This window comes from Montipora foliosa, chromosome 8 (genome assembly GCF_036669935.1).
Source record: "Montipora foliosa isolate CH-2021 chromosome 8, ASM3666993v2, whole genome shotgun sequence".
Classification (NCBI taxonomy): domain Eukaryota; kingdom Metazoa; phylum Cnidaria; class Anthozoa; order Scleractinia; family Acroporidae; genus Montipora; species Montipora foliosa.
In genome coordinates this window covers 5371222-5381221 of record NC_090876.1, presented here as the reverse complement: position 1 = coordinate 5381221, position 10000 = coordinate 5371222, and the positions used below count along the sequence as shown (strand labels likewise).

The 10000-nt window shown below is 38.2% G+C and overlaps 2 protein-coding genes across 4 annotated transcripts in view; both read right to left on the bottom strand.

The window, feature by feature from the left end:
• Positions 1–1931: 1931 nt before the first annotated feature.
• On the bottom strand, positions 1932–4498 carry LOC138013363 (uncharacterized). The gene is made up of 3 exons (XM_068860415.1): positions 4355–4498; positions 3878–3937; positions 1932–2277 (listed from the first exon to the last, which is right to left on the bottom strand). Exons 1-3 carry the CDS (start codon positions 4472–4474, stop codon positions 2068–2070), a joined length of 390 nt encoding a protein of 129 aa, XP_068716516.1. The 5' UTR covers positions 4475–4498; the 3' UTR covers positions 1932–2067.
• A 1231-nt stretch (positions 4499–5729) lies between these two features.
• The window catches only part of LOC137967293 (gamma-crystallin D-like), an 8704-nt gene continuing 4433 nt past the window's right edge, over positions 5730–10000 (bottom strand). Inside the window, exons 1-6 of one of the 3 annotated variants that reach the window (XM_068813810.1) lie at positions 9973–10000; positions 9312–9389; positions 8645–8712; positions 7882–8103; positions 6829–6879; positions 5730–6644 (exon numbers count right to left, since the gene is read on the bottom strand). The exon at positions 9973–10000 is cut by the window's right edge and continues 74 nt beyond it. In XM_068813810.1, coding sequence (XP_068669911.1) covers positions 6405–6644; positions 6829–6879; positions 7882–8103; positions 8645–8698 — 567 coding nt within the window. In that variant the 5' untranslated portion in view covers positions 8699–8712; positions 9312–9389; positions 9973–10000 and the 3' untranslated portion in view covers positions 5730–6404. The remainder of the gene's footprint in view (positions 6645–6828; positions 6880–7881; positions 8104–8644; positions 8713–9311; positions 9390–9972) is intronic. The other 2 variants (XM_068813811.1, XM_068813812.1) reach the window with 2 other exon arrangements.

Below are 10000 nucleotides of genomic sequence, written 5' to 3'. Positions count from 1 at the left end.
ATTCTTCATTGTGGTACCTCTTCCAGTTGTTTAGGTTTGTCCAACATCTCTAAAAAGTTTTGAAAGGTCATGAAGAGCTCTATTGAAGAATATATTTGCCCGTATGAGGACAGAAATAAAACTGAAAAGTCTGTAAATATTGTTGAAGCTGAGTTGTGGTGTTACGAAGACATTGCGTGACGTTGTCACGTGCGTGTTATTGTTCACCAGTGAAAATCCTTTGAGAACTGGATTCAGAATTGGTGACACGTGCTTTCCGCGTTGATGGTGGTTATCCCTTTTATTCCCATGAGTTATCAATATGTTAATTTCTCCTTGCATTATCAGTACAGTGTTAACCAGGCAGGTGATGAGAATACAGAAATCATCAATCAGATGGTCTTTCTGTAATACCAAATCCCCTAACTGACATGGAAATAATTGTATGGTAGTAAGTAAGGAGAATTAACATTTCGATCTTGAGATTGAAGAAGTTAAGATTGCAGTATGTGTGTATCTGGGTAGTTGAAAAGGCAGAACTCTTTGGGCTCGTTATTTAAACAGTCTTACGTAGACGGCGGTTTTAAGCAATCATTATAGGCAGAAACCCATCATGGGTTTCTGTTATAGGGGAATCTTTTTTTTACATTTTTTGCGACATAAGCCTAAGCCCATCGTTTTTTAATATATCAGCCAAAAATCAGAAATTTATACCCTTGATGCTATCCCTTTCTAAAAGACGCCATGTAGCAAATGGTGGTGCTTTATTTGGCCCGCAACATAGGATTGCTGGAAAAAAGGCCATTGTACACTCTTTTCTTTTATAGGAACGTCAAATCTGGGGCTGTAGCTGAACGTCCTGATTTTTTTATGGTTTTGAGTGTGAAAACGTTCTTAACATGTTGTTAAAGTTCTGTATTTTGCCAAGTTCGACATCGAACTGAATTGTTCTTCATGCAACAAGAAAACCACATTAGTAATGTTGAAAAACGTCCCGTTGTTCTGTTAGACTACAGTCTTACATTTCTTTTACCTTTATTAATACTACTGACACTGAAAAACAGAAAAACACTCTTTGTGCAAGATGAAGACACTCTTAGAAGACTCTCAGCCTGGGTATGTTCTTAGTATATTCTTGCTAAAGTGTATCATCAATATTTAAAGGCCGTTAGCTACAGAGTATTTACGATACTTTTCTTGGTCCAATTAAGATGAGAGCCCCAAACGACAAAACCTACTGAAAAAACCCAAAGCAAATGACACAACTCGGGAAGGAGTGGAGAGAAGGATGGAATCTTAATAAAGACCCACTTTCTTTCATCAGTCCTTTTTGCGCCATGGGACGCATAAGGTCTCATGCCACTTTCTTTAAATACCCCAAAATGAATGCTGTGATTGTATTAAAGTGGCAAGCACAGGTGACTTTCACCCGTTAGGAGGCCAGAATTGACCCAGGACGGCTTAACTTTCACTCGAATGTTGTAACGCCATACTTACTCGTCAAGGAATGGAGCCAGGACAAAGCTTAACAATTCTATTTGCAGCCGATTTTACGGTAGTCTCCTTCGCGGCCGTTATTAGGATACGGTCACGCAACGTTCCTCCCCACTAACGGCCGTTAGTAGGGAGGAGCGTTGCGTGACGACCTTAATAACGGCTGCGAAGGAAACTAATCTTACGGAGGTCGAAGACTTGAATCCTGCCTACCAGGACTCTGCTTTGAAAGTTGTCCTTCTGTCCATCACCAAGCAAACAGTTTCCCATGAGTTTTCTACGGGCGCTGTAAACCTTAAGCATCTGTAAAGCACGCGGACTTTTCGTGCCGTATCTAATTCTGTAAAAATTGCTAGTCGCGATGACAACACTCGGCAACAATTTCCGCCTTTTTAAAGAGTATCAGTCAAAGTTCAGCTACTTACAACGTGGCAAACATTAGAATGAAACTTAACTGATCATTTTCAACCAAAGTTTATTTCTCAGACCATTTTCACCTGTTACAGTAAAAAAGAAAAGTTAAGCTTTTCTTCGTTAGAGGTTACAAAAAGGCGCTTGTCACTCCAGTCACACGATTGTGGCTCCGCAGCGTTTTCAGGGAGACTTGCGAATGCTTTTCACTGAGGTATTCAGTCCCATCTGCCCTGGATCGTTGTACAGTTGGCCTGCGTTTAACTGAACGTGTGCACCGCCATAGTTGACATTAACAAATGCCTGCCAATTTCCAGCCGCATCGCCAACTTGGATAGAGTTAGCACCATTAGGCAATGTCTTTGTCAGGTCTGGAACATCCTTGTCGGTAGTCTAAAGAGTTGGAAGACAGCTTGTTTAGATGGATCTCTGATAAGATTAACAATTTTTAAAAAATAATATTTATTATTATTATTATTATTATTATTATTATTATTATTATTATTATTATTATTATTATTATTATTATTATTATTATTATTATTATTATTATTGCCCCCGCAGGGTTTTGGCCTGGACCAAAACCCGAGGAGGCAACCAAGAAGCCCCGGCGCAAAAATGAAAAATATGTAAATCGTTACCGAGCGCGCAAGGTAATGCCGGTATTGCTCTGGCAGGGCACCAGTATTGTTCACCGAGCTCGCGAGGTGTTCTGGGTAACTTGAGTCACGTAGCAGAAAGTCACAAGGAGCATCGACAAATCGACAAATAATTTTCGAATATTTACAGCACTTTTACTTTGAAAATCAAAGATTATAGTATGTGATAGAAAACCATATTGCCTGGGTCAGAAATCGAATTTTCAGGCACAAATCAAGAACAGGGGCGACGATTTCTCAGCCACAAAGGAAAGAAGGGCGACAGACTCGGCTACAAACTGCTAGACGCAACCTCAGAAAGCAAAAGCATATATAGTCTCAGTATCAACATTTTCAAACAATCTTCGATCATTTTTACGACAGTTATTCATAGATAATAAAAATCAGCGATCCGAATATAATAGCCGAGTTGTGTTCCTATTTTATTGTATTTCAAAGTACCGTGGAAAGAACCACATGGATCAAAAAGTTGACAAAGGAAGATGACGACGAAATGTTACCTTCTAGTCATTGAATGTTCTTGTTCCTGAGTTACTATCATATTTTCAAGGCATTTTCCATAATTATGTAAATTGCTTTTCAGTCGATAGCGTATCAAATAAACGTTGGTGGAAATTGAAAATTGTTGCCCATCCTTTAATTGCATCTCACTTTCATTTACCTACCTAATTACATGTAAAATAAAATGAAGATATCACGATGTGCAGCACATATTATTTGGAAAACATCTCAGCTGCCATCCATATTATCTTGGGTGGGGCAGATGTAGTGAAAACTATTACTAGTTATTATTATTATTATTATTATTATTATTATTATTATTATTATTATTAATATTAAGTTCATCACCCAGTTGAAACAAAATGCTAAATTACAAGGGTCTTACAACTGGCGGCAATATATATCAATAAAAACAAATAAATACAACACACACCAATTAATCGATAAAAAAGCACATTCGCATTGATACTTGTCTGTGATGAAGTTATCTGGTCTTCCCAATTGTTTTTTGATACTGTGCTAGATGGATGGTGTCACCCTATCGGGGATTGCAGCCACACACAATTTCTCGACCCACAGAAATAAGATAACATGCAAGACTGCACGCAATATTTTTGTAACACATGGACACATATCGATTAACTTAATCTGCTAGAGACCGCATGGTGCACAAAAGGTTTCGCTCTAACTTTCGCACGTTCTCGTGGTACACCTCCCCCTCCCATGAACTTTTTTGAGCAAGTAGCAGTGTTTTCTTCGAACACGAGACTGTAGGCCTCCAGTTTGACCTATTTTGAAAAATGAAAGAACGTAAGGGAATTGGATTGTTTTACCATAGATTGTCCTCCTTGCGCTGTATTCTCCCACAAAGCTACTGTTTTGTTAGACATGATCTACAACCAAGAGAAAACATTCGGAACCGTGACTTTCCCTGTTAACTGTGTATAGACTCAAAGGCTAATTGGTATTTGCTGAGCGACGACTTGTTCACACCACAATTGTGGGTTTGACGCAATAGGTTATAAAGCATCTGTACGGATTGTTTAGCCAAGAGTGAAAAAGAAAACTGTGGGGTATTGAATCTCATTCGCTAAATTCTCAAGCTCATTTTTCCCTACCAAAAATGCTAGCTTGGTCGTGATACTTAAGTTCCACTGTGTAACATTTCATGCAATATTATCTTCGAACATCGTTGGTGAACTTGGTCTTTCCAAACGGATTTTTGACGAAACTATTCGTCGCCTTCATTGAGATGGCATAAGAATGCTGAAGAGGGAGTGGGCTTCAGGGCCAACCAATACAACTCTTACCTGGATTGATCGTCTTCGAAAATTAAGTTGAATCAAGGCCTCTAAAGCTGGTAAGCTGTGATGGATGTGATGACCAAAATGATCAGTAAAGATGTATTTGGCTAAAGCCCTTTTATTCATTCCAAAAACAATTCACGTGCCTTTGAAAACAATGTAGATAGCTTTGTCGCACCATATAAGGTCACAAAACCGGAGCGCACATATTAATTACACCCCTCTCTGGGATGCCTTCCCGTCTATCTAAGCTACTGAACAATATCAGTTGACCTTTTTGCTCTGTAAAACATTTGTTTAGTTAATTAAACCGAATGAAAAACTCTGTCTATGCCTTCCAGCAATCAATTACTTAACCATCAAGTGGTCTCACGTCACTATACCCAGAACAAGCCCCGCCCAAACAGCTTAACTTAAAGCAATACCGCTTTAATCACGGAAATTTCGTTCGGCTAATGGCTGTGGGTGTGGCTCCAGGAAGAGTGTTGTTAATACCATCAAAACAAACCTCTTATGATACTGTTGAGGTTCATTTGACAAGAATTCAAGATGTGTCTAACGTTCCATTGTGTGGGTTGATTTGAAAATTCTAGTCGTTTGAAAAAAAGGGGCAATTTTGGACGAGTCTTTGGAGAAAACGGAATGACCTTTTTTTTTTTGAAAAGATGCAAACTAAGACACCACCAAATGTTATGTGGTTAGAATTTTGTTTGTTCTTTACCAGGAAAATCGAATTGTGGAAACATCTTCCTGAAAAGTAATAAACAGGCCGGGTATTTTCAAATCCACTAAATAAATAAAATACTTATCACAGTTCTATTTTGACTTTGCACGGGTATGCTTTGAAACTTTACGGGAAGTGTATCTGTTTGGAATATTTGGCTGAGAAGTGTTAGTAACATGAAAATTTAAGGACAGGACGTCTTTCGCCGATGCACTCTAAAGATCATTTTTTTCTATTCGAGAATGGTAGCTAGATTCAGTTTTCAAGCAAAATATGAACTTACAGCGGACTTTCGAAAACCCAGGGCTTAAGGCCTAGCCAAACGCCCGCAACATTTTAACGCAACACCTTGCAACATGTTCATTGTTTCATGACGTTGCGACATGTGTTGAACGGGGTGGCCAAACGCACGCAAAATTTGACCAGGCTTTACTTTTCATGATGAAATGTAAGTTTCAGATCATGATTTCACTCAAAACGAAGTTGTACAGTTGGATAGCCCCTGCTTACCTAAGAAAGGGCGAAAGTGCGTTTTTGTTTTTTAGATGTGGTGCTTCGATTTAAAATAAGCACACCGATAAACGATTTTTTTTTTTTTGTGCTTGAATGGTTAAAATAGAAGTCAACAATGCGGGTAACTTGTCATAACATTAGGGGCAAAGCGCTTTTAGTTTGGTATTTATTTATTCATTTATTCGGTGGCTTCCTTAAAGCAAAACTACAAACAGTAGCACTACAACATATTTAAGATTTGGGATAAACGTCAGGTCCGAACGAGGTCTAATCCAAAATAGCAAAAAACATATACAGTATGCATAAATATGACCACATTCAAGGTTACTATGAAGGACCTGACAACCTGACGACTTTTGAATTTACGTTTTCTCTCCAAACATCCTCTCCTTTCATGACAACTTTGTTCCTGGAAAGTTAAGGCTTTTTTTTTTTTAAAAAAAAGTCTAACTTGAAGTTAGTGTTCAATCTGCACGAAATGACGTGTTCATAGCGTTCGTCGACGTGTCGCATCGACGCGGCCGGATGCGGGGATTATACAAATCTAGAGATAATCTTCTTATAGGCAAATTCCGTGAGCAAATTAAAGAGAAATGAGAGAGAGAGAGAGAGGGAGAGACTCCGCTCTTGAATTCGCCGAAGGAGTTTCTCTTTTTACTTAAGTAATACATTCTTAGCAAAAGATTCCGAACATGTATTTCCTTAGCTTTTCAAAGTACACTCAAATAATGCAAAAAATCGGTGTAGAGGAGCCGTTGTCTTGAAGACAGATAACAACTGCGAAATGTAATGTCGAGCAAATCTAAAGACGATTTATTGTTACTTTTCATGCTCGTCTCTTTTGTTGCTGTCAAATTTCTTTAAGCTCTTTACAGCACTTCCAAGGCCCATAGAATCTAAGCTTGTGTAATTTCGTCCTGGCTCTAAAAGAACTTTTGCTCCTTGATAATTCACTTCGGCAAACACTTGCCATTTCTCAGACTGTTCATCTACCATAGCCGACCGAACTCCTGTCGAGAAATTTTTCGTCAGGTCTTCGGACCCTTCATTCATCATTTCCTGCGAAAGAAAGAGTGGAATTTGTTAGACTGACCTACTGCATCTGTTCAGTGTACTGTCACTGCCTTGTAAGAATGCATTTCTGTTGAAACATTTGTTTGCAAACAAGTTTTCGGTAGACGATAATAGTTTATATATTCTCGAGTAGTTCGAAGAACGTTGAATGAGAGAATAGTGACATTACTTGTGAGTTTCCGCCGTAGGCTTCGCCTTCAAACAAAATAATAGCCCCAGTCTGAAAATATGAAAATAAAAGCTGTGTTTATCCACAGTTTCGGGATTTTGTCAATATTGTACATAGAAGTTAACAGAACTTTTCTATACGGCAGAAGCTTGTGGGGACGTGTAAGAAACGAAACCAGTAATAAAGACAACAGAGTTTAAAAAACGCAACTGAGCGAAATGACTGAAGGAACCAGTCGTCTAGTACAAGATATGGTAGCGTCGAATCAGGGGCACCCAACGACAATATAGTTTAAAACCACTTAAACATAGTATTGTTAAACGTATTTTAGTATTTAAACGGTAGATATAGGCATATCTTTATTCCCTAAAAAATTTTGATCTGTTCGGATTTCCTAGCTGAAAGTCTAGTGATCCGAAAATTATAGGGATCAAAACTTACCTATTCGAAAATTTCAGCCAGAAAAAAGGCTCCCGAAAATTCTAGGTGACCTTTTTTGGGTAAAAATCTGTTTACAATGGGCAATTATACCATTTTTTAGTTGTTCGAAAATCCTAGGACAGGCAGGCAAGTAAGAAATTTTACTACAAATGTTCCGAAAATTCTAGATCTCAAATTGTCTTCCGAACAGATATTTTCCGAAAACTGACGTTGGGTGCCTCTGTCGAATTCGCGACCACCAATGACAGTTTATGGTCAAAACGGGATCTGGACTCAGAGCATCTACAAACAAGGTGTTCTAGGCCTCATAAATTGTATAGCAGCAGTGAGAGCAATAGCCTCCCATCGATGTGACCTGCGGGTTCGATTCCGAGGTTTGGTGTCGATTAGGTTGAGATTTTTGGTTCACGGCTCTATTCTCTTCCAGAGGTTTTTCTCTGGTTTTCACCTCTCCTTGAAAATCAACTAATGATTTGATTTCTGAAAAGTGTCGCCAATTAGTGTCTGAGTGCTAAATACACTTGACACAGCTAAATAACGTTCATTTTATTTCAAAGTTCGTAAGCAGTTCGCTTGAAATAAAAGTGAAGCATAACTAAATTAATTTAGTACCTTCGGAGCTGGGAAGATTCTCATGCTCTTAATAGGGTTTCCCAGACCCATGGAATCTAAACTAGTATACCGTCGATCAGGTTCCAAAGCAACTTCTGCTCCGTGAAAATTCACTTTAGTAAACACTAGCCATTTTTTGGCATTCTCTTTCAGAATGACCGAGCGTGCTCCATCGGAAAATTCTTCAAGATTTCGCAATTCTGTGCAGTCACCATCCAAACTCTAGAATTTTAAATAAAAGGATATCTGTGAAAAGTGTATTTGCCAGTTGATCAAATCTATGGTAACCTGCAAAATCTCCTTCGGAGAGTCAAACCATCTCAGCTTCTCGAATTCTATGTTACCAAGAAGCTCGGTATAGCTTTCTACTTGAGACATCATCAAAAGATATTTCAGCCAATGGGGGAAAACGATTTCTTACATTTTGTGAATGGTTGTTGTTAAAAAGGTCGATCGATATCCGCAACTGAGATCACGATTCGCTAAGCAAAAAGACCTATATCTATGCACTTTGCCAGGAATGTGATCCGTGGCAAGCGTTTGGAAATACTGAATTGAAATAGCTTCGATCACAAATAAAGCATGTTGTGACCTAGTTTTGTAAAATTCCCAAGGTGCAAAATGTTATTGGCCTCTCGGCTTTACACTCGGAGTTAAATCTAAAGCGCCGTGACTCCACGACTGGAGTTCGACACAACAACTCGGAAACCATGTCTTAGCAAGAAAAAACACAATTTAGCTCCAATGGCAATTTGTTACTTACTTTTTGTTTCCCTCCATATCCTTCATTCTCATATAAAATAACATTTCCACTCATCTTCCAGTCTGAAACTGAGAAAGCAGAACAAACCGCTTCCTAAACTGATTCAGTCATGATTTGTGAACGATCGCTTTTTATAAGATTAATAAACAGAGTCCCATTTTATTGAATGAGAAGAGAGCTGATCCTTCTGATTCTACCGACTTAAAACATTGAATCATTTTTTGGTTATAATAGCCCGATTTCAGAGTAATTTTATGATTTTTCAGCAGTTGACCACAGCTTCTTTCCTGCGTTTTCAAATGAATTTTAGCTCTCTGATTAAAATTAGTATTTACCTATTCAGTGCGATAAACAGAACTTGATGCCGACAATGCACTTGGACTATATAGTTGAACTGAAGACAGATCTATCATCCGATAGCTCACCGAGAGGAAGTAACTGAGTTGACTCATTACAGTAAGGAAACTGTGGAACTTAAATTGACTTGTAACGCAACAAAAAGTTTCAATTCTCGCTTTCTTAAAGCAAAAAAACAAAACAAAAAAACTTTGAGTGCCTATGCAAGAAATCGCAGGGAAACAAACTAAGTAATTAAATAAGGTATTTAACCGTAAATGGAAGAGAAATTTCAGCTGATGACAGCGTCTTATGACAGTTAAATCTGTACCTTAATTAACTGACGAAGAACCCCGCTCGTTGCCTTTACTACGTCTCAGTGATGTCTCCCTGACAAATTCATGTCCCTCTGCAACATCAACAATTTAAGAAACACTCTTCATATAAATGAAGAAATCGTGAGGTTTCTCTCTTGTTTTGCTACCAAGTTGGTAACAGAGAAGCAAATGGTTGATACTAATTGAAAGCAAGATAATCTTTCCTTAGGCGGTCATGTTATTTCATAATTTGGCATAGACTGTTCAGTACTGCAAGAACTTGTGTCAAACAAAAAAAATTCACATCGTCGAAACTGAACATTAACTCCAGTTTTCGAAGATTGTGAACGATTTGTAGTAAAATCTCCTCGTTTCAAGATCTTTCAATATTGGTTTAATATTTCATTCTATATATCACGGTACCGGATAAGTGGAATCGACAGTCGAAACATCTAACATGGCTTTTCCTTGAAAAGCTAAACTGTGACAAAAATCTAGCATTTGCAAAGCCAGCCAACAGGAACAGAAAATAATGAGATCGTTAGATTCCGTTCTGTTTCTGTTCGGAAATTAATGAAATCGAACGACTTGTTTCAAGCTTCACAATAAAACAGTTATAAATCTTTATCCGCTGTGAATTAAGTTTGGATAAGTTTGAGATTGAAACCAACTCACCGAAAAGTGTTCCTGTTTTGAAGCGGGT

Coding starts and splice junctions, on each gene's coding strand:
- LOC138013363 (XM_068860415.1), bottom strand. CDS start 4,474: ATGAATAAAAGGGCTTTAGCCAAATACATCTTTACTGATCATTTTGGT. Junction 3,938..4,354: donor TTCGAAGACGATCAATCCAG/GTAAGAGTTGTA, acceptor TCTTGGTTGTAG/ATCATGTCTAACAAAACAGT. Junction 2,278..3,877: donor CGCAAGGAGGACAATCTATG/GTAAAACAATCC, acceptor CCAACTCTTTAG/ACTACCGACAAGGATGTTCC.